Raw genomic sequence first — 24518 nt, 5'->3', positions numbered from 1 at the left:
TAAATGAAAATGAACTACTACAGACAAGAAAGATGAGTCATTTTTTCCAACTCATCCTATATATTTTCAAACCACTGACACAAACAGCACTGCTGGTGTTCTTGGCCTTTTGGGATCTCAAGTATCTTCTCTGCATTTTAATATTATAGAGAAGACAACGGTTTTGATAGTACTTTCAATATTACTATCCATTCAATAGTAACAATTGTCAAGGTGAATACACTGAGTCATCTAGATATTCTTTCAAGTTTCGTTATCCTATTCTGGACTGTATTTCTCTCTTTTTAAAATTAAGAGCCAAAAAGCATCTGATCTTGAAGTGCTATTAATTTTCTTTTTCAAAAAAAAGAGCAAAAATGTCAGCGAGTACTTAAGTTTCCCCTTATCCTCCTACTGATAGTTTTCTTTCCCTTAAGTCGTGACCAAACCAACAAACCATACCAAATACACTAACCCTTTTCCAGGCTGCCATATTGGCCCCTGACAATGTTCATGCATTTCCTCCAAACTGGGAAAGTTTGCTACTGTACCTGAATAAACAGGAATCTCTACAAGTCTTGTATTTTTTCCAGAGCAACTACTCCTACCAAATCTACATCTTTTATTAAATCCTCGTGAGATTAAAGCATTTTCTGATTTTCCCCAGCAACACATCTAAATCTTCATATGCTTCTCACTTTAGTTTTAAAGCATGGATTTTAGAACAATTTAAAAACATTGACCTTTCTCTTAAGTATGGTATGCCATTTAGTGAACTGACTGAACACAGTTTAATTGGTTCAAAGGTTATGAGCTCTAACTACAGAATTGCTTGTAGTCTAAAAGAAGAAAAATTGCTTACCCCCTGAGAGTTCAAGAATTTTGCTCCTATTCTGTGTTAAGGCAGTTGATTTTTGGACACAGGCAGATAATACCATGGCAGCACTTTCCAACTTTACTTCCTGCTCCTCCTGACAAAGAATGCAGGTCAAAATTTCTTTCTCAACAACAGATGGACCTCGTTTGGGACCCAAAGCAATTTTGGAATAATCAATTGCCAAAGACATGCTGTAAGACCATAAGCAACACAAACATAAAACAATGAGATTTTTTTTCTAAACAAACTTCATTCTGCCAGGCATCTAACAATGTCACACACAGCTAATATTTCTGGTTTTATATACAAGTGCTTTACAAAAGCAAAGGATGACCAAACAATGAAGAAACACCTCAATCCTCACTAAAATGCAATATTCTTTAAAAATAGAAAGTGAACCCAGCTAACATAGAACAACACAATTAAGTGGATTCAGACAGCAGACAATCCAGGAAGCTGTATTTGATGTAAATTGGATTGAATATATTTTAATCTTACAGACACATTCAAATTGTTTCCCATTCCTGAAGAAAACTTACTGAAAATTAATGCCACTACCTTAATTCAATGCTTCATGACACAATAAGCTTCCATGTATTTTTTATCTTACACTGCTCCACAAAGTGACCCACTGTTCTTGCATCATACACATGCTAGTTTACATCTAATTCTGTAACACAAGATGACTGAAAAGTAAATCAAAAGCACAAGTCTGCTGACTGGAATGACACAGTCTGTCCCTTGAACATACTTCCATACCTTATGTAGCAGGTAATGAACTCTCCCCACCAGAACCCTGGATGTCTTTTTTCTTACCTTTCTTCCTCCATAACAGCATCTTCTTTCCCCTGTGTCTCCAGTGTGTTTTCACACAAGAGCTTATGGGTTTCAATGAAATTCCTCTGCAGTGCAGACATTTGGGCCATTATCTTCTGACGGTGCAATCTAGCTGCTTCTGCCTTCCTCTTCCGCTCAGCTTTCTCTTTATCTTGACTGCTCTGTGTCTTACAATAAAAGAGAATAAAGAAATCACAGGCAACAGAATTTTCCCCCAACTACAGTCATTCTAACCACTGACATCAGATTGCTTAACTGACAACACATTTATGACAAAAACAAATTAATTGCTATCTGAAAATAAATAAAACTACAATCTCTAAATGTTGAGTGTGCTCATTAACCTGGTCATTAATCAGAAGACTGGACTTTTATGGCCCACAAAAGGTCACTAGTACAATCCCTAGCCCAAAAAAAAGATTGATAACATCAAAGCCATTTTAATTAGGTACTTGCCTATTCCTAAGAAATTTTAGCAAGGTGAACATAACAAGCCTTCTCCAGGTTTTATGCATCTGTGAATTGTACTTTCACTATTCATGGTACACTGGAAAACTATTCTTCTTACTGTATTTACTCATCCACCATGTTTTCAAAAACTAGAAATATTTCTATACTTTAGAAATGTAGCATTAAAAAAACACAGGCAGACTTAATTCAAACATACAGAACTAACTCCTCTTATTCAGTTACTTAAGTGACAAATTCAACATTATACACCACTTCCATTCACAACGCCATTATTTTTTGAGGAAATCAAACAACAAATTGCACAAGCAGTGGAGCTGTAAGAGGCTCATTTCCTCCTGACTTTTGTATTTTGTTTGACTGCTTAGCAGATATCATATGACACATGTCTAAAAAAAGAAACATGGCATATGCTGAGGTAAGTTTAGAGCTATGCCCACAATGATCAGCCAAGAGATTGTTTGGCAGCAAGCTGTTGCCAAACAAAATGTGTAAGAGCAAACTGGCCTGTCTTAGCATACTGTCTAAAGGTAACTAGATTCTTCTTTTCTGTTCATCTGCCAATTGAGAAAATGACCCCCTCATGGGACTGCAGCAATCTTTGAAATCTCCATTTCACTGTGTCATTTGACCACTGGATTCAAAAGTTATTTTGAGGGAAGAGCAAAGAGACTGATAGAAAGAATAATCACTTAAGCTTGATGTCTTTATACAATCAAGGCAAAGCAGATTAACTTCTTGACAGGTCACGTAAATTACAAGACATCATTTTAAGTGGATTTGTATTTCTAATTATTTTACAGTGACAACATAATAGAAATGGTGGTCAAAACACAAGAAATGGAAAGATGAACACAAATTACTTCTTCATCCTCCTCAGCTGTTTCATTTAACTTGGAAGTACAGCCAATACCCATATAAGCTGCTGAAAGTTCCATGAAACATGTTTAGCACAAATTTCATTTATTAAAAATATTATACTTGGAACCTAAATCCTATTTGCAGGCAAGATATCAAAATTAATTTCTAAAAATTATCATGTTAGGCACCAATAAAATGTAGGCATGGTATTGCAAATGGCCATTCAAAACATTAAATACAAGGCTTCCACTGAACATTTTTTTATTATTACCTCATCAACTTTTATAGCTTCTGTGCCTGACGTAGCTGCTACTGTTGTCAAACTGGATTTTTCTCTCAATCTTTTCACTGTGTCAAACATCTAAAAATAGAGACTTAGATGTTAAAAATAAAATGCAATTTGGCTCTTATTACAATATTAGTTAATACATTTATAGTATTACAACATATAAGCACAGGAACAGGTTGCCCAGAGAAGCTGGTCTACCCCTGGAAGCATTCAAGGCCAGTTTGGATGGGGGTCTGGGAAATCTGGCACAGTGGGAGGTGTACCTGCCCATGGCAGGGAGTTGGAGCTAGATGATTTTTAAGGACCCTTTCAACACAAGGCATTCCATGACTCTATGATATACAGGATGAAAACTCCTGAAAGTTAGTTACACAGTACTTTCCGATTTTTCAAATGGACTAAACCAACCACCATACACCTAAATAACAAAAACAACCAGGACTGTATACGCACCCCTCTGACACTGCTGCTCTTTAAGCCTGACAAGCACTGCTCAGTATGAAGGAAAGTAAAATGCTTACAAATTTTCCAGTCTTCTAGCACTAACACTGCTAAGCAGCTAAAGCATCTGTATACCAGAAGAATGAACAGACACTTCTGGCATCTTTCAAGTAGATAATATGTAGATCATCACAGAGACATGGTCGGTAAAATCATGCAAAAAACATATACATCTGAAACAAAGTTTTCCTTATGCCCAGTTAGTTAAAACTGAGACCTCAATTTTCATTTACTCCTTTCTCCAGCTATCTTTAGCAAGCATTTTCAAGATTTTATAGTATTAAATATTCTATATTTACTACAGGTATCATTAACAAGTTAAACATACTTTCTAAAGTACATTTTTAGATTTGTACTTAGAATTTTTGGGAAAAAAAAAATTCGCAAAAAAAATCTTTCAAAATCTGCCTCTGTAATGTACCAGGACAGTTCAATTTTAGTAGCTGAAGGTAATTTTGAAACCCTATTATGGATTTTTGTCCTCTTTTCCCAGAGCACTGCATTCTATGTTTGGGACCTAAACCAAGAAGGTCAAAATAGAACAGGACAGTAGTACTACTCCTAAGTAGAAGCAGCAGCCTCCTACACTGGAGAAGGTGTCACAGACCTAGAAGTCTTTCCTATCTCTTACTGGGTAATGGGAGTTAAATGGAAAAATTCTTCCTGAATTAATAAATTTTTACTCATTATTTGATGTTATTTTTGCAACAGAAATATGAGGAATAAAGTTCATGTATACAAATGCCGTTACTGGAAAGAGTTACCTAAGCAAAAACCAATCCAATACTTGAAAGCAGCAATAGCAAGTACAATGACTTGTGTTAACACAGTATTCAAGAAACCATCTCATCTGGACAGGGAATTGTTGCAACAGATTAAGCTTCTCAAGGAATCACTGCAGCTGTAAAACCTGGTTATATGTAGGAATCATAACATCTTTCATAAAAGCTTTCTACATTATTAAAATCAGATCATACTTCTCACTCCCTTGTGTACCTGCAGTATCCAAATGACTGTGTCCTTCTGTGCCTCTAATTGAGGAACTCTCTTCAATTTTTCCAGAAGCATTAACACATTCACAGCATTCATGGCAGAGCTTCCCATTCCTTTACATAGTGAAAAATAGAAATGGGTCTTCAGGGAAAAAAAAACCCTAGTATTTTAATTTGTTTACAAGCATAGACATGCCTTGAAAACATTGCTAATTATATAACACACATACATGAACACAACCTGTGTAGTTACATTTCTGGTTTAATTTCATCTGTTTCTTCCTCTTACATGTAGTATAATCTCTCCCCTTGTAGATCAGTAAGCTCTGCTACTTATAAGAGCTGAAGTACAGACAAAAAAAGAACTGCCTTTCTCTTCAGGGGGCAGCAGTAAAGTTCTTATAGCTCACATAAGTTTGCTAACAGCTTAGGGTGCACAAGTTAATTTCTATCACAAAAACTATTAGAATTGCAGTAATTATTTCCTTCCTCACAACTTGGTAGTAGGTCATAGCATTCTAGGCCCTTCCCTAACACAGGCATGATTTAAAATTGAGGCAAGTCCCTTCAATGATATTTCTTTTGCAGCAGTTTCCATGCGAAATTAATTAGCACATTTTTAGAAGTGAGAAAAATACATTACAAAAAGAATTTTCAGTAAGAGCTTTCTTACAAAAATACTGATTATTTTTGCATCCCTTATGTCTAAGTAGGGCTTTGGTTTTCCTGGTTATGCAAAACTACAGATGTCAAAGAATTCTTAGGCATCTCAATTATAATTACTTCTAGTGTATCCCTACAGTTGACACAAAGCTTCTCAAATCAAAATATTTCCAGTGCTATGATACTCCTCCTTGCCTGACAATAAGAAAAAAATTTAAAAAACAGTGAAATGGGAATGTTTTTCAAACTAAACATTTCAAACATAACATGTTTTAAAAACGAAACGCAGGTAGTTCAGTAGCTTTATGTATTTATGTAGGAGGTATTTAAAAGACACATAGATGTGATATTTAGGAACACGGTTTAGTGGTGCACTTGGCAGTGATGGGTTAACAGTGGGACTTAATGATCCTAAAGATCTTTTCCAGTCTAAACAATTCTATAATTCTATGATTTTACTTTAGAATTCTTATCGCTGTTGCATCTCTCAAGTGACAACTATGTTTAGCTTGACAGTGGAATTTTTTATAATGTGCTGTTACACAGTGAAGCAGAAACCCTAAATAAAATGAAAGATTATTTAGAAAATGCAGATTACAACTCCCACTCACTAGTCTTGAACGTAAGATTACGAAGTACTCTGCAGGGATTTGGAAAAAAATAAAAGCACATTTCACGGCCACCAAGTATCCTTGCTGTTGTCACTACCATAGTAAAAGACTAACTTGCAGGTAAATCACTAACTGTACAGCTCAGAGGCACAAAGGATAGAGACAGTTTACTTAAATCCTCTGCCATTTTTCAAGGTGTTCTTAGTTTCCATTTCAATACTGCTGTTGTGAAGGAAAAAGCATTTTCAGTTATGTAACACTAGTATTACTTTTCTATTTCTTTCCTAGGAAAAGAAGCACATATCCTCTTCAACATACCTGGGACTGGGAACCAAGGAAGCTAGTCCAAACCTCGTTTCTTGTTATTTTTTAAAAAAATGTTTTATCAGGATTTAATTCTATAGCAAAAAGTAAAACCTTTCTGACTAAGATCACTGAATAATTTCTTCCAGTTTATTTTTGTCCTTACAAAATCAAGTTGGGCTAATTCACTCTCTGCTTTTAAAAAAAAAAATTAACATACGTGTTGCTTTGTGATAAAAATCAAAGGTTACATCTTCTTCTGGTGACTTCTGTAACTGCTGCTTCTCTTCTAGTAAGCCTAAAGAAACGAGATGAAGCACCTACAAAAATCAGAGAAAAACAGTAAATGTCATTCAAAGTTAGAGATCTGGAAAACTGGCATGTAAAACAAGAATGTTTAATGTAGTTATGTACTAGCTGATTATATTCATGATAAAACATGAACAAGTGCAGAGATCATACATGGAAAGTGAAATAAAAAAGCAAATAAAAATTTATTGCACATTAGTTGCACTAAAATTAATAAACTTGCACACATTTTACATTGGTAATATGTGAATCTTGTCATTTTCCTGATATAAATCTATATAGGGTTAATTCCATAATCCAAAGATTAGCAGGTAAAACAAGGCTATTAAACAACCTATGACTCTGATCAACAAACTGATTAATTCAAGTAGTCTGTCATTTCAGGTCCTAATTCTATAACTATTGAAATAACAACAACAACCCTCCCTTCTCTCCCAAAACAACCCCCCGCCAAAAAAACCCTTTCAACAATGTCAGTAATTCTTCCTTCTTAAAGCATGAAGTCACTGTGGTAAACTTAAATGTTTAAATACTTAGAAAACCTGTATCATTTCATGACTGAGGCCCCAAAGACATTTATTTGGAGACTTTGCAGCTTACAAAATGAAGCAACTCTAATTTCTTGACAGTTATCAAAGGGTTACTTCATTGCACGTGAAGTTTCAGGAAAAAGATAGGATAAGGAGAATTATATGTTGAACCAGCTTCAGTGATGAAACAACACAGGGAAGAAAGCAAACTAGAAAACTGAAGAATATTCCTGATTCAATACTATTGTGTATCACATTGCTATTTTACAGTGGAGAAAAATACATAGAAATATTTTATTTGTTGGTAAGATTTCTAACCACAGGTTTGGAGACAACAAATATATTCTTATAATTCAAAGTTCATCTTTACACATTTTCCTCTTATCATAAGCAGTTAACATAGTCAACACAGGAATGACCACAGGAAGATGACCAAGGCTAACCATACCATTTGGATCATAGCCTCAGTCCACAAGTGAGTTTCCAGTTCTACTGCTCTCTGAAGAATGGTCCGCAGGATGTGAATCATAACATCACAGTTCAGAACCCTCACCACATTGCTGAATGCAGGACTGAAGTCTGGAGGAAGAGGTGGTGGCAATGCTAGAAAAACAGAGATGGACAAATACATTCATGAACTGGCATCCCATTAAAGAGGGCAGGCAAAAAGGAGAGAGCACAAACATCAATTTCAGTGAAAGAAAATCTGGACCTTTATAGTAATAAAACCATGCTCAAACAATTGTTCACCTAAGTCAGCTTTCATCATTAGCAAAACTAAGTCCTTTTACTAAGTTCTTATATAAAACATACTAAACAATCACAAGTATTTAGTTTTATCTGTAATCACAAATCTTTAATACTCTGCACTGCCTTATCATTTATGTATCATTATTAAACATAGTTGGTGTTATGCATCAGATATAAAGTTTTCAAGTAGTTACACAAGAGTGAGCAGTGGAGCTTCCAGAGTGCAGTGTCTCACACTACAGTGCCACATGTCTGCAACTAAATTCTTTCTGCTACTGGGGCATTCTAATAACTTCTAGCCATGCACATTTTCTGAGCTAATATTAGCACTATGTGATGTGGTGTCTCGCCCAGAAGGTACCTGGAATCAACATCATGCTAAAGACACTCCTAACAGAAAAACCTAAAACTTTTGCCTCTTACTTACTCCACCATAAAAACTCGGAGTTGTTCATTTTGTCAGTGGGTACTATGCCATGTTTATTTGTCTAAGTGGAAATTAAACTAAAAATTCCACAACTCCTATCTTTGTGTTAAATAAAGAAAAAAAATAAAATAAATGTCAGGTGCTAATTAACTACAATTACTACACATCACAATGAGTTTAATATGAACTCAGCTATCCACAATTAATTAACAAGACGTGTCTCAAAGCTCATTGTATATACACAAGTACATACAATACCAAATTATCACATTTGTTCAGTCATCAAATTTTTACCTTCATCTCTGTTTTCTTGTTTTCTTCTTTTCTTTTGTGTATGTTCAGCCTACAGAAAAGGAATTGTTATATCGACACCTTTGTAGAAGTACACAACAAAACAATGAGAAACCCTACATTAGAACTGCAGCAAGATACAGTGTGAATATCTGGTTGTGTAACTGGAATTTTGTCTTAAATCTGTTTAACAACATTGTGGTTTGCATTCAAATCTGTAGTAGAGTTAACTAACTGGACACAGTTGCTTTCTCAGTAAGAGTTACAAAAGCAAAGTTTGGGGTTTCCCACTTCAAAGATAGCTTTTATCATATCTTACTCTTTGCATAAGGAGTTAACAGACTTAACCCAAGTCACCATAGAAGAAACACTAATGCAAACCATACCATGTCAATTTTTATTAACAATCTTAACTTCATTAAACACTTCATTTTGAAGTTAGCTGCATATACTCTACTGAATCAATCTCTTTAGGTTCCACTAATACCTTTGATTCAGTGAAATTCCTTAGACATTAATAAGTATGTACTATTTTTACACCTTTGAGAGTGAATCTTACACTGCTTACCTTGCTGTGCTGGGTCTTAGTATAGTGATAAAAGAACATATTGAATTCCTTCAAGCATTCATCTTTAAGTTCATAAACGCCGTGGCCAGACACACCGGGTTTCCTTACAGAGAAATATTTCATGACATACAGATTAGTAAAAAACATTCAGCACATCTTTGTACGTAAACAAACCAATAACACCATTTATTTTCTAAGGAAAGTGGAGCAGTGATGGTTACTTCATTAACTTATAAAAAGCAGAGTGTAAATACACTTCTTAGTCTTTAATTTTCAATACTATTTACTACTGTAAATCCTATCCAGCAGCAAAATATTCGTAGCCTATACCATCTACAGTACACCATATAGCCTTTGACAGGAAAATTTTTCTTAACTTTATGGCTTAGAATTTCAGACACTGGTTGCAATTGTACGGCATTCATTCCTTTCTTTAACGAAAGTACAAAATAAGCAATACAAACAGCTACTTTCCAGCCAGTGAGATTAAAATAAGCAATACAAACAGCTACTTTCTAGCCAGTGAGGTTTTTTTTTTTTGAACTGTCTGTATAATTCCCAAAGTAAAATTCCTAGGTACGCTTATAGTTGCCCTTTATTCAATCTAAACAAGCAAGCCACTTGAGATTTACAATAAGGTACACTAAAATAACTAAACCAAGACATTTTTCTCACAAAAACAGCAGGTATTTGAACTAGTTTTTCCTCAAGGGCTACAACTAATTGTTCAATACTTGCATCTATACACAGACACACATATATAAAACTAACTCCCATCTGAAAGTTACAGAAAGTTAACAGCTAAATGTCATTTAAACCAATGATTAGGTGGCAATTATCAAAGGTACAATGAGTTGTTATTGTTTCCAACTGTCTTTGAGAAAAAATGATTTTTTGAAGCTTCTCCCACTAGGACTTATGATTACTAAACTCTTGAGACTCCTCAAACTGAATTTCAAGAAAGAGGGTGGGCAAAGGGAGAGAAGCAGCAGCAGCTTAAGATATTCCACACACTTTTCTTTCCTAAGCATATTTGCAAACATATTTCAAGACACCACGATATTACCTGAACAGAGCTGTGCAGTGCAGCTTGGTTAATCCATATAATCTAAGACATTTTATTTACAACACTACTTATAAAACAACATTAAGAACTTACTTAAATGTAGCCACCTTATCAATTACATTCTCCAAGCCAGTTTCATTGTTCTCCTAGTAAAAAAATTAGTTTGGGATAAATATAGAATGACTCAAATATCTTCAGTATTACACTATGCGTAACAAAAATAGACAAAGAGATGTAGATAATTCCCTAACTCATGAATTAATATATTTTGCCCATTGTTAATCAGAAAGCAAATACTCGTAATTGACAAGTTACAAGTACAAGAGATAGATAATACTTTCATTTAATCTTAAAAAACCTTATTTATAACAGAGCAGATCTCTAGAAACAGGGCAGTGCTTACCCAACCTCAATGGAGGGAAAAACATAGTTTTACTTGTTTTAAAACAGTGAATGTGGATGTTATGACAATATTCCAGGTTACTTAATTTACAATAAAACTCTAGTTTTTTGCATTGATTACTAACCCTGAAAACTTGCACAGACTGTAAAGTCTAATCCACATCTCTCTCCTTTGCATGAATTTTCAACAGCTGGAATAAAATAGTAGGGAAATCTGCACTTTCAAATAGACCTGTACAACACTTGACTTCCAATGCATCTGCACAGGTTTAAGAGAGCAAAATTACAGGATCAAATTGAAGGTATGCAAAGCGGAATGGAATCCAGCCACATGGTCCTATAGGGCCGAAAGAAAAGTTTAACACTTTTCTTTTTGAATCCAGGAAAACTACAGCTGAGTATTATTTTTAAAAATCCACCTCTTCATCAAATAGCACAATTCCCACACAAGTCTTTCCAGATCAGTCCATAATTGAATTGATGACATTTACCTAGACATCAGTAAGGTGTGTAAGCCCCTTTGTCATGCTATTTTCTAACTCTGAAATCAACATTTAAGCTTCATATCAGAAGTAAAATGCTTTCATATAAAGATATACAAGCTAAAGAAGAAAAAGACATAAAACAAGAAAAAGTAAATTAAGGAAAAAAGTAAGACTCACGTTTTCAGGCAAGGACTTGGTAATTGCACTGTGAGCCATTGGTTCAATACATAACAGATGGATGATTTCTCTCATTATAACATCTTCTTTTGTCACATTACTGACTCCAGGCACATATCTTTCCCCTATCAGAGCGAATCAAAAGGAGAAAAATGGCAAATATGACAGGTATAAAGCAAACCTGAATTTTGCACAGTCCTATTGCTACTGCTGGGATGTTTCACAGTTTGCATTTGTCAGAAACCTGTTCCAAGTGTGAGAGTAAAAGCATTTTTTAGCCTTAGCTTCCTAACCAAGAGGGACTTTGTCTTCATATTCTACTTTAGTGTCAATTATGATGTTATTTAACAGCTTTTTTCACTACGCAACCCCTACTGCTTCCAGTTGACAAATATTTGTGTTACTGAATCACCTATTAAAAATAAGCATTCTCTACTATCCTCTCCATACCATCTATGTTAAAGAAAGTCATCAAGCCTGTTTTGTCAAACTAATAACCCATTACTACAAAGAGAAGGAAATGAAACTTACCCACAACATAGATGAGAATCTGTAGCATCTCTTCTATTAAAACATTATATTGTTTGATCAAATCCTACAAGAGTTAGAGAAACTAGTTTTTAAAAATATTCCAGAGAACCACAGGAAAATGACACTGAGCTCAGTTTTCAGATCTACTGCTTCGCTGAAGCACTCTACTGTAAGAAGGAACTTCCATTCTAAGAAGCTGGAAAAAGTGCCTGTGCTTGTAGAGGGGATATTATTCTAATATATGATACTGGAATGTATTACTCCAATTTAAAACTCCAATCTTGAAACTGACGTGCAAGATTCACATGCAGGAAAAGAAACAGCTAAAAAAATATCCCAAACAAAGGGTTATATGAAAGTTCAAACCTCAAGAAGTAGCGTAACAACACAAGAAACTTCCAGTCAAAAGAAAAGCACCTAACATGGCTTAAGAGACAGAAATTTTACAGCAAAGTCATTTACATGGATTTTGGCAGATGCCCTATGACATAAAGGTCAAAGGAGGCAAAATCAGTTTGCTAATTTTGAGTAAGCCTCTATGAATTCCAAATACAAAAATCATTTACCTAACCACTAACTCCTGTCTTTACTGACTGTTAGGGTGGTCACAAAAGCACAGTTATCAAGAATAGCTAGTTTCTCTTATTAATGTTTCATATAGTCTAAGCAAAAAAATTAATCAGCAGAAATAGTTGCTACTTACCTGATCCTTGGTGGGCTTGATTTTCTTGAAAGCATCAGCAAGTTCATATCTCTGCAGTATCAACAGGAGGAACTGGTTTGGATCCATAAGAGATGCACCTATCTATCAAAACACCCAAACTGATATGAATAATAGATACTATTACAGTTCATTAACTGTAAAAAAAATAGAGTCAAATCATACAAACTTAACTAAGTTTTTTTTGAAATTCCATATAAGTTTTTTAAGTCAAGAAAGCAATGATTCAGAACATTATACCTGGAGCATGATGATGTCTTTATCATACATCTCTTCTCTGCATTTAACATCTTGGTAATAGAATACCTGAGAAACAGGAAAACAAAATTTAAATCAAGAAGTAAAATAAAGCACTATCAAATGTGCACCAGGTAATCTCTGAGGATTTTTTAAACTTCTGCACCACACCTTTATGGAGCAAAGAAAAGTCGGTATTTCTTTCAATATAAATGTGTACTTTGATGCAAGTGAAAAATGTTTTTTCACCTATCCAGAGAAAAATCTATGGCACACTCCATATCCCCTTCCAAGAGAGCATAATTTTAATGGCTGCTATTGATAAGTGTCAAAATATCCTCCTTCTCCTACTCCAGTTCTCAGAAAGACAATTCTATAGAGGGCTACCAGTATTTACTTCAATTTCACCAAAGGGTCCTGTGAAGGTCAGCAGAGAATTTCTACAGTCAAAGGAAGAAATAAAATCAAAGTGAAGCCAAAGCAGGCAAATACAAGTACTTAAGTGCACGCTCTACCTTTTACATTTACTCTTGCAATAAAAGTCTCATGTGTTAGAAAGTCTTTGTGTCCAGCTATAAGGCTCTCAAAAGTTTGGTATGAGACTAAAACAGTTTAACTTTTGCATACAGTGATTTCCATACACCAAGAGGAACTTCTAACATTTTATGTTACAAACAGTATTTATGCAGTTATTGTGAGATCTGAGAGAAGCTTACAAGTAGACATCAGTAACATTAATACTAGTTCATGGAGCAAGAAACAGTCATAACAGAAATGAAAATACTTATCTAACACAGGGAGGTAAGCCATTGTTGAAGCTGGAAATAAAACCAAGTAATCTCAATTCCCACCCAGAAAGCTTTCTATCTAGCACAGGAGTGACCCCTGTGACCTCTCCCTGCACTGGATGAAACCATCACTGGGAACATTACCAAGAGACCCTTGCATACACTGTTAGGACTAATTTGCCACTGAATACTGTAGGGAGTACCTGGCTTATCAAGGAGAGCCCATTCCTTCTCCACATCTCTGCAGCAACTTGAGCAACCAAGACAAGACACCGCAAAGGATATTCTACTAGCAGCTCCACTTGAAATTCTTCCTAAAATTAAAAAAAAAAAAAAGGAAAGCCAAAAATCAATTAAGAATAAGTCTGCCAGTGATTTTGAACGTGCTAAGTCCTAACGAACAAAGACATATTGACAGCTGCAAAATAACTTGGAGTGTGCCATGAAGGTTACAGAATATAATTTTAGGCTTTTTCTTCCCAGACTATAAATCACAAGAAGCATTTGGAAGCAAAAATAAAAACCTTACAGGAGAAACAAACTCGTGCAATCTTGAGATGGCTCCAGTCTTGCTTAATCGTACATGAAGACCTACAAAACCAATAGCAAAAAAAATCAGAAAATAAATCAAAATCACTGAAGCTTTTCCTCCAACTTCTAAATGCTAGCCAAATCATTTACAACTCAGAACTGCAGAAAAAAAGTCGAAGTTTGTTTAGGAAAGACTGCATACTTTCCTTTTTAATTTTTAAGATAGAAGATCTATTACATGAGCACAGCAGTTCTTAACAGTCTTACGATCCATTATTTTATGGATAAATCTATTCAGTGAATTAATTAACACCATTGAAATTGAGATGCTAAATAATACTAGCAAAATTATTATTTCACATTTAATTCATATGTCAGTAGTAAATAAATTTCAAGACTCGAATGCGTAACAGATGGTACCTTGGTATTAAATGATGTGATAAAGAATCTAAGGCTTAGTAATAGCATATGATTTCATTTGTATTCTACAGAAAGCAGCAATCACCCACTGCTATGGTCCTTTGTATTCTGCCTGGAAGTCTGTCCTGGCATGGTGCAAACGTGTCTTTTAGGAAGAACATTTTAACAGTCCTAAGATATATGCAACAGGAAAATAAATTCATGATGCAACACTAATGAGCATTTATTTAGACAAACCATGTAGGCATAGAAACAGAACCACATAAATTCAAGTAGTCCAGAAAAAAACTGAAGATCTCATTAAAAAGAGAAATTTTTCCTTCTTTGTTGACTTTATTCTCTCTCTCCTGTTTATGAAAATGTCCTCCAACCCTCATGGCAAATGTGGAGTGGTGGGGTTTTTTTTCAGAAAAACTTTCCTTTAGAGGGGCATGTGGGGAACATATTGGCCTGATGATGAGAATGTCGGGAAGTCAGAGAGTGACTGATCTATGAAGTACTTAATCTAAATGTTTTCTGGAGTAAAGAAACAGAGATTGATGACAAACGTAACTAAAGGGCCATTAAAACACACCACCTACCAGCAAGAGTCCTAGAGAGTGGCAAATGTATGCTGACAGGATCTGCAGACACCCTGTAAGGTCTGCTCTCCAGGGTGTGGCCACATAAGTGAAATACTGTCTTTTCCCAAGAGCGACCATTTGTGCTGCACCTCATCACGGCTTTATGGCACTCTCTGTAGGCCCTGAGCAACAGCTCTTCCTAGAATTTGAAACAAATGCATAGGTTTCATTGAAAAATCATGCAGTCCGTCCCTTCTCTATCAGTCACACCACAGATTAATTCTTTCAGACTAATTTTTTTGTGGAGAACTGTATTGAACAATAGCGAGCTTTTTAAAAAGCTGCTATTTAAAACTCCTCAGGAATATTCACAAAAGCCACCCACGTAAGAATCACAGACAATTGATGTACTTACATCACAGGCACACCACTCCTGGAACATCAAAAGAATGTTCTTGAGCTGCATCTGTATAGCAATAGCTGCTTCCCAGTCAGGGTCCACCTCAATGTGCTGACCAATCTGTCTTTTGATCTCCTCCATTCCCTGAAATGAAGATCCCACAAAATACCCAAGCTGAAGCAGTTATCACAGGCTTAAAACACCACAAAATCCCACAAGCAAACAGTAAAATACAAGTTTTTCTGATACATGTAGTTAAAATTCCTGAGCATTAACCCTACAAAGGAAATACTGTCACCCACCTAAGACAGGGATCAAAGAATTTACCATTGTAATTGCATGTTTATATCCACGATATTGTTATAGACAAAGAGAGGAGCAAACAGAAGTGCTGTAGTATCTTTATAACAGGATATTTGAAAGAAATTATTTAAAATGCGTCATACCTGCATAGAAGTTAGAATCCTTAGGAAAGAAACAAATCCTTCTAAAAAACGGTCTCTCAGACGGTCTGTCCACAGCATGGGCTTGCTGACTAAGACATACCTGTCCCCAAAGAAAACATTATCATTCTTGGCTCAGATTTCTGCTTATGCTTCTATTTCAAATGTTCTTTGTTTTAATACAATCAGCTATGTCATCACATCACATCACCCTCCCCACCTCAAAGTCCTCAGAAAATTTCCATCAAATACTAGAGTTGCTTGGTGCGACTCCATCATTTGAAATTAACAGATTCTTTTTAATTCCAAGGTATTTGGCGTCGTTTGCTTGTACATTACTCAGTTTGTTAGAGCAATTTGGTACCTCTAAGAGTGGAAAATCTTATGCAGATGAGGATTATACAGCTTTCCCAAAATGATAATGAATATGAGCCAAAGTTCCCACACAGTCTTAGAGCAGACATATTTTATTTATTAATGTAAATGTTATATGCAATTGTAATCAGTGAAAATCAGAAACTGTCTTTTTAGAATATAAATTTGGTATTTTAAAATTTTGAGTTTCCACTGAAAAAGAAAACCTGAAAATACCACGCATGTTTTTTGAGGGGGTTGGGTTTCTTTTTAAAGCAGTTTTATCATCAGATTCTGAATTTAAAACACCTCATCCTACTACCAATTTTCTTAGAACTGCTCTAGCTTCTCAGTTTTACACTTACCTGAGGTCATATATTACTGCATACACCCGGTTCAGTTTGTCCTGACTGTAGCCTTGGAAGTTGAACTTCTCATTTTTGTCCAGATACTCTGGAAGCACTTCTAAGACTGTCTCTGTAATGGTGGTGATTACATTTTGCTCTTCAATAAGATGTCGGGCCTGCAAGAAGAAAACGAAAATTTTTTTCTTCCTATTTTTGTTGAAGACAAAATAGTTTTTCCTTTGAATCCAGTCTGATTAGAAATTATTTTAAGCATTTGCAAAGAGTCCAAGATTAACAGCTTCTCATAGTATTTATTACATAGGAACACAACTGCTATCAACTTTGTATGTTTGTTCAACTCGATCAGCATCTACATTACAGATCTGCTGTTTTTTTCTAGAAAGGTATGTAGCAAAGAACCTTTACATAATTGTTTCAGACAAGAAACATAACCTTTAAGATCAATAGGTGTATTTCTCCCCCATGACATTTAACATATCTTGCCCAAAAAAAAAAGACATGTAACCCATTTTTCACCCCCTTGCCCTGTTTTTAAAGTTATGTAAGAAGGTAAATGTGAACAGTAAATAAATACAGAAAGTTAATGCAGAGTATGATGTGCCTAAAACTTACACTTATTTGCATCCCCTCTACATTCTATAACAAATTATCACACCAACTCAAGCTCCTGCTTTCATAATTATCTAACATATCTCAAAATCATTCATATTTAACTCAGCAATGCATAAAGACTCTCTACCAAGTACAACAGTCTTCAAAGGTGGTACTGCTAGCAACTCTCAAACTTATTTTACATTTCTAGCAGAAACAGGCTGTACATACCAGAGTAGGTACGGTGAATATCTGCACTGAGAGTGCTGTCACAGAGAGAACCCTCTCATGATCATCACTGATGTACTCTTTTTGCAATGCCTTGTAATACTAGAAAAAGAGAATATTGGGGACATTAAATAAACTTCATGCGTAGTTATTCAACAGCTCTCTATACAAGACATATACAATGAAAAGTTCAAGTCTTTGATTGCTTTGTTTCAGTCCAGAGAACACCAGGAAGTGTCAATCACCTTTATCAAGTCTCACCTTGAAACAAAAACCACTTTGTCTTATGTTTTGTATCTTTCTTAACTATTTTATCTAGTTTTTAAAAAGGCAGGCAAACAAACCAATCACCCTGGAATTAACTGCACTATATAAAGAAAGAACTAGTTACTGAAGCTCTGCTTGTTCAAAATTCACAGCATAAAATCCAAACATTCATTTACCTTCACAAATTCCACAGCAAAAAGTTTTTTGTATTCCATTTCCATGAAAAAACTACTGAAGATAAGTTCATGAAGAACCTTCCTTGCCCCTGCAAAGAGCCAACACAACACACATCACTTTGCTATACTAAGATGCAGCATTTGTGGAAAAAAGGAACCAATTACTAAATTAGAATTATAAATCAGTAAACACCTTGAAATGGCTATGAAGTATAAGAAAAAATATTTTTTCAGGTTTTAATATGTATTGATAAGTATTTAAAACACAGGGTAAGCATCAAGTCACTCAGTCAGGCCACATCTTCTGAAAAGATTCTACAAGATACATTTCTTCAGGAAAAATTGAGGGGGTAAATATATACCCCAAATATCAATCAGTTGTAAAAATATAAGTTATACAAAAACCGCAATATAAAAACTATGAAGAAATAAATTTCACCTGCATAGCACTTGCTTTTATCAGTTTGTTACACACACATGAAAAATTAATTTGCCTCTTCAGATTATAGCAACATGAACACACAAACCTTTATGAAGTTTTGCATCCCACAACATCAACTTGCTTATGTAGCATGGCTTTTCAGATCCTGATTCCTCTTTGAGACATATTTGACAAAAGATCTGACGAAAGTCACCTGCAGGGATGAAACTACTCATTTGCACAAGAATGCTTCAATAATTAAATTACATGACCCAACAAAATGAGAATTACAGAACTCTATTCTTTAAAAGAAAAAGAGAAGGCACTTCAGTATGAATTATTTTTAACAACGTTTTTTCTCAATTAACATACTCCCACATACCCTCTACCTTACTAATTTCTTCCTATAATTCTTACCTGCTTTATTTAATAAATCCTGTAATGCAGAAAAGTATTTTGAAATGAAAATCATTTAGACAACTTTACAAAGCAAATCCATAAGAAGAACTCACTATGTCAGCACAGAAATGCACAGGCTAGGCAAGTCTATGCTGGTCCCTGCCCTGGGCCTTGAAAATCAGTCTTCTGTAGAATTTCATAAATTTTGTATTTTCTTCCACCTACCAGGTAAACACAGTACTTGCTGAAGTAGTTTTGGGGATCAACATATCAGAGTCACCCATGGGTTACTAACGTTCAGAAATGAGGCCTTATATTACAGTACTTTGAAATGGAAAAGTGTCATGAATCTAGATCCTGACAACCTGAAAATAAACACTATTAAACATTTCCTGATCCACGTTCTACTATTTGCAACAAAACCAGGAAAAGAACAGGAGCCACCAGACCACAAAAATGTTCCAGCTGAGTACAGAACATCAGGCTCTTAAAGCCTCTATGTATATAATCCAGAACGACAAGGACAGAAATGCCAATTTCTGTACCTGAAGACTCTCCTAAAATATATCAAAGCACCAGCTAAACTATAACAGTCTCTTAACCCAAATGCTACACCCAATATTGGACACTTTTTTTCAGTTTTACCTTGTCTCATAAACTAAAAAGGCAATGCTTAAAAACCTAAAGTTTTGGGGATTTCCTAGGGCACAGAGACCAACTTGTATATACTAACACAGCTGAATAATTAGCTGTCAGTTGCTACTTCAGATAGAGCAATTTCATAAAACAGAAAATAAGAAAAATTATCCAGAAAGAAAATTGTGGCTCAAAAAACCAAAAATAAATCGAACTTTCACTAGAAACTGAGGAAAAACACACAGTCAACAATTTGTACTGATTCAAAGAACTCTGGAGGTACTCAGATAAGTAAGAAAATGCCATCAGCAGAATAAATACAAAGTTGAAAAGAACAGAAAGCTAAAATCTGTAAAATACTGTAAAGAATTACGAAAAGGTACAATTCTGACATGTATTTCAAGAGAAAGATTGGAAAGCATTCAGAAAAAATAAATTCACTCTATTATCCAAGCATAAAAAGAGGCTAAAGCAGAATGACAGATTTACCCTGTCAAGAAGAGGAATAAACAGTGAGGAGAACTTAATCTATGCATACTTATACTGTGAAAAGAAATTTTATAATGACTTTAGTGTGGCAAAACACAGATATGAAAAAAACCAGTAACAGAAATCAAAAACAAATTGATTCCGAAGTCTTTCAAGCCATGAGCATCATCAAATACCAGAACAAAATCTGAAAGCTTAAAATAAACCTTCCACTACTGGACAGTTTTTTTAATTAAGGTTTTACCTTGCTTGCTTTACTGACATTGTCTAATTAATCACAGCTATCAAATCTGAAGAAAATTAATTCAAGCAGCACACATTATGTTTTCACTGATGGAAATACGTAGCTTTCCATCAGCACTGGGAAGAGCAGCTTTTAAGTAAAGGAGTCACTGAAATAGAGTGTGTGATGCCGAAACTGAGAATAATAAAATGTTTAGAGGAACGGACAGAACTCAAGCAGGGAAAGACACCTATTTTAGCAAAAAGGAACAGAAAAGTACTGCTATTCATAACCTCACTGATGGATATCAGCACCCATGCCACCGTATTATTTATCTACTAATTAGGACATGAAAGTATTTTAATTAAGAGAATATCACATATTTCACTGCTAAAGACATTTTTAAGAGAATTAGTCATTCAAATATTGATGTGCCATTATTGTAAGAAAACCCACTTATGCTTACTTGAATAGCTCATGAGTTTGTTCAGCCAAGAACCAAGGCGCAAGGCAAACTTCTGGTGTGCCATAACATCAGCATGCAGAACCTCCACACGAAGCGGTCGTTGAGAAACATTTTCAGAATGCCTCTAGGAGTCAGGTAAATATTAGTACATAAAAAATACAGATAACATGAATTTAATTATTTATCTCCACCACCCATTATATATCTGAAGCAAAAAAAAACCCTCATCAGTTTGATGTTTTATTTCTGGAGACATCTATCTATTTATCTATCTATATATCTCTACCAAATGTGGTAGGGTAAATTCACTTTCAAAAAGTTCACAGGCAAGTTATAAAACCATGGAAGTACTAAGTTAAAGACTGTACAGCAGACAAGTAAGTGATCAGTATTAATACTAATGAGGTTGGTTTTTTTATATGAAAAAAAAGTATTTTAGGAAGTTACCTTAATATCTTCTTTTGCTTCCTGACAAGAGGCATAATGTCCTGCCTTAACAGCTCTACGACCCTGTTTAAGAAAATATTGAGCATGAGACGAATATAAAGCAAAACCAAAATGTCACAAGTTTGATCCCTGCTATGTTTTTTATACGTAATAGAAAACCAGAGACCAACATCACTCATGATGTTATTAGACATCTAGAAGCAAATCAAAATGAACATGAAAAAACCTATTTAAAGTAACAACAGAACAACAAAGTCTGTATCTGAATAATATTAGATAAGGAAAATTCATGTACACATTCAAACACATGAGAAAGATTTCTGCAATTATTTTAAATACAAATCATGTCAACTTCCTTCCTTGCATGAAGTACTCTTCCTGAATTACTTTTCTACAATCTTTCCTACTATTTCCCACTTCTGTATATGAAATAGCAGGGTACATTGTAAGCCTGGGTTTAATGGCTCTTTCAATAAAGCCAAGAACAGGTCCAGCTTGGACCTCAAATTCCACTCAAAAGAAACCAGAGCTATGGGCTTCCTAAACAAGCTCCTTACATAGCAGAATTTCACACAAGAAGAGAGGAAGCAACTGCATGTTGTGGAACTGTGACAACTAAAACAATGTAACCTAGTCCTGTCCTGTAGCAGGCGCATTGTATAACAAAAAGCGTGATCAATTCTGGATCAAAAATTTAGGTTTAAATTGAAAGGAATCTTAGTAACGGAAACTTTATAAGTTACTCTATAAACATGTATGCATATTCATAGCTTACAAAATCTGCAACTGAGGGTCAAGACTTTTAATTACATAAGCCTGACATGACTAAGTAAATAGAACTAAATTTTCATTACTTAAAAATAGAGGAACAAAGAAAACAGGTTTTACAGATTAAAAAAGGATTCTGCTATCAGTAAGATGTTTGATGTGCAAATATACAACAAATACATATACAGCTACAGGCAAAGTTTTCTGTGTGCAAACGTGAGTTTTGTACTTCTGAGGTAAAAATACGGTTGCAATTAAGATAATTTGAACACTGATCATGCTTTATGTTCCCACCTCCCTGGAAAGAAGTTTACATTACTAGTATAAGGTCTTTACATGGGACATTGGTTTGAAAAATGTAAAATTGTCAGGTTCATCCATATTCCTTCATGGACTCTTCTTGGCTTTATTTGCTTAATTTGAACTTTTAACATTTTCAAATTAAGTCTGAGCCAGAACAAGCACTAACTCTTGCAAAACAGAAGGATGCATTTCTGATTAAATGTAACTGAATATGCATATTGCTGACTTGTGTATTTTTCAGAGAAATACTACTAAAATAAAATGTTTATTTCAGCTGAGAACTGAAAAACAAAAAAAAATAATTAAGAATATGCTAAAGATGAAAGAAGCAACTCCAGAAAGGGAAGAGCTGATTTTTCTCAAGAAAAAGGCTTTCTGCCCTGAAAAATATTAATATAGTTTAAAAAAATAAAACCTTCTTGAAGCAAGCACTAACAGTTACTCTCCAATGTCCCTTTCTCTCCTCAAGCTCCAGCAACCTAGAAACAAAGATTCTTCTTAAAAAGTTACTTTCTCCCATATCCCCAATGCACTAACCTCTTTGTCTATGGCAGTAGTATGCAACTGAGCTTCAACAAGTTCACAGCCAAGTGCCCTTTGCAGGCTATAGATGACATGATCATAAGAATGGTGTTCATCATTGAAAAGGACACAGTAGTAGCTATCTACCTTCTCTCTGCTGGAAAAAAAAAAAAAATCAACATACAAATAAACATACAATTGTGAATAGTGTCCTATCACATGGCTGATAGCTGGAGAGAAATGTTAAATACAAACAAAAACTACAGAAGAAAATTAAGCACGTTCTTCATATCAATGACACACACCCCCACCATCTATACCAGAAAAAGCCACAGAATTCATGTATCCGGTATGAAATAGAAGTTTTAAAGTTATTTAATATTCCATTATTTTTTCCTTTCTCTACTGTTTTATGAACCTGTTTGTCTTGTAATGGGATATGCAGACTTTTCCCATTTTCATAGAATCATAGAATAGTTTGGGTTGGAAGGGACCTTTAAGGTTCATCTGGTCCAAGCCCCCTGCAATGCACAAGGACATCTGCAACTATAACAGGTTGCCCAGAGCCCTGTCCAACCTGGCCTTGAATGTTTCCAGAGATGGGGCATCCATCACCTCTCTGTGCAACCTGTTCCAGTGTTTCACCACCCTCCTTGAAAAAAAGAAATGAATTCTTATATTTGGTCTAAATTTACCCTCTTCTAGTTTAAAACAATTACCCTTTGTCCTGTTGCTACACACTTCGCTAAAATGTTTGCCTGCATCTTTCTTATAAGCCCTCTAAGTACTGGAAGGCAGCAATGAAGTCGGCCTTCTTTTCTCCAGGCTGAACAACCCCAACTCTCACAGCCTATCTTCACAGGAGAGGTGCTGCAGTCCTCTGATCAATTTTGTGGCCCTCCTCTGGACTCGTGCCAACAGGTCCATGTCCTTCCTGTGCTGAAGGCTGGACACAGCATTCCAGGTGGGGTCTCACTAGAGGGGCAGAATCACCTGCTGGCCACACTGCTTTTGATGTAGCCCAGGATACAGATGGCCTTCTGGGCTGAAAGTGCACACTGTCAGCTCATGCTCAGCTCCTCATCCACCTGCACGCACCCCCAAGTTCTTCTCAGCAGAGCTGCTCTTAATACCTTCATCCTCAGCCTGTGTTGATACTGAGGGTTGTCCCCAGGTGAGGATCTTGTACTTGGCCTTGTTCATAGAATCATAGAATTTAAGGGTTGGAATGGACCTTACAGATCATCTAGTCCCAACCTAACCTGCCATGGGCAGGGACACCTCCTCACTAGATCAAGTTGCTCAAGGCTTCATCCAGCCTGGCCTTGAACACTGCCAGGGCCAGGGTAGTCATCACATCCCTAGGCAGCCTGTTCCAGTGTTCCAGTGTCTCACCACGCTTATAGTAACAAACTTTTTTCTCACATCCAACCTAGACTTTCCCCTCCATCAGTCTGAACCCATTACCCCTTGTCCTATCAGAGCAGTTCCTAACAGAGTCCCTCTCCAGGTCCCTTGTAGGCCCCCTCATTAGGTTCATATGGGCCGACTTCAAGCTTGTCCAGGCCCCTCTGGATGGCATCCTGTCCCTCACACGTGAGCTGCACAACATAGCTTGGTGTCATCTGCCAACTTGATGATGGTGCACTCAATCCTACTGTCTGTGTCATTTATGAAGAGAGTACCAGTTCCAATACAGACCCGAGTGACACCATCTGTCACTGATCTCCATCTGGACATTCAGCCATTGACCACTACCTTATAGATGTGACCATCCAACCTATTCTTTATCTGCCAACAGTCCATCCATCAAATCCATGTCTTCCAAATTCAGAGAGAA

At 35.6% G+C, this 24518-nt stretch overlaps 1 protein-coding gene across 1 annotated transcript in view; it reads right to left on the bottom strand.

Moving 5' to 3' along the window:
* Positions 1-24518, bottom strand: part of UBR1 (ubiquitin protein ligase E3 component n-recognin 1) — a 55267-nt gene that overhangs the window by 19176 nt on the left and 11573 nt on the right. The window contains exons 5-29 of the mRNA XM_009071749.1: positions 22694-22832; positions 21086-21148; positions 20639-20762; positions 18532-18639; positions 18005-18093; positions 17565-17663; positions 16740-16897; positions 16024-16123; positions 15593-15721; positions 15196-15376; positions 14193-14254; positions 13867-13977; positions 12879-12944; positions 12621-12722; positions 11918-11981; positions 11387-11511; positions 10416-10468; positions 9257-9359; positions 8692-8740; positions 7669-7823; positions 6602-6701; positions 4809-4918; positions 3294-3383; positions 1673-1860; positions 842-1047 (exon numbers count right to left, since the gene is read on the bottom strand). Of these exons, the coding sequence (XP_009069997.1) occupies positions 842-1047; positions 1673-1860; positions 3294-3383; positions 4809-4918; positions 6602-6701; positions 7669-7823; positions 8692-8740; positions 9257-9359; positions 10416-10468; positions 11387-11511; positions 11918-11981; positions 12621-12722; positions 12879-12944; positions 13867-13977; positions 14193-14254; positions 15196-15376; positions 15593-15721; positions 16024-16123; positions 16740-16897; positions 17565-17663; positions 18005-18093; positions 18532-18639; positions 20639-20762; positions 21086-21148; positions 22694-22832 (2774 nt within the window). The remainder of the gene's footprint in view (positions 1-841; positions 1048-1672; positions 1861-3293; positions 3384-4808; positions 4919-6601; positions 6702-7668; positions 7824-8691; positions 8741-9256; positions 9360-10415; positions 10469-11386; positions 11512-11917; positions 11982-12620; positions 12723-12878; positions 12945-13866; positions 13978-14192; positions 14255-15195; positions 15377-15592; positions 15722-16023; positions 16124-16739; positions 16898-17564; positions 17664-18004; positions 18094-18531; positions 18640-20638; positions 20763-21085; positions 21149-22693; positions 22833-24518) is intronic.

This window comes from Acanthisitta chloris, unplaced genomic scaffold (assembly GCF_000695815.1).
Source record: "Acanthisitta chloris isolate BGI_N310 unplaced genomic scaffold, ASM69581v1 scaffold10573, whole genome shotgun sequence".
NCBI classification, from domain to species: Eukaryota; Metazoa; Chordata; class Aves; order Passeriformes; family Acanthisittidae; genus Acanthisitta; species Acanthisitta chloris.
This window is presented reverse-complemented; position numbering and strand designations above follow the sequence as displayed.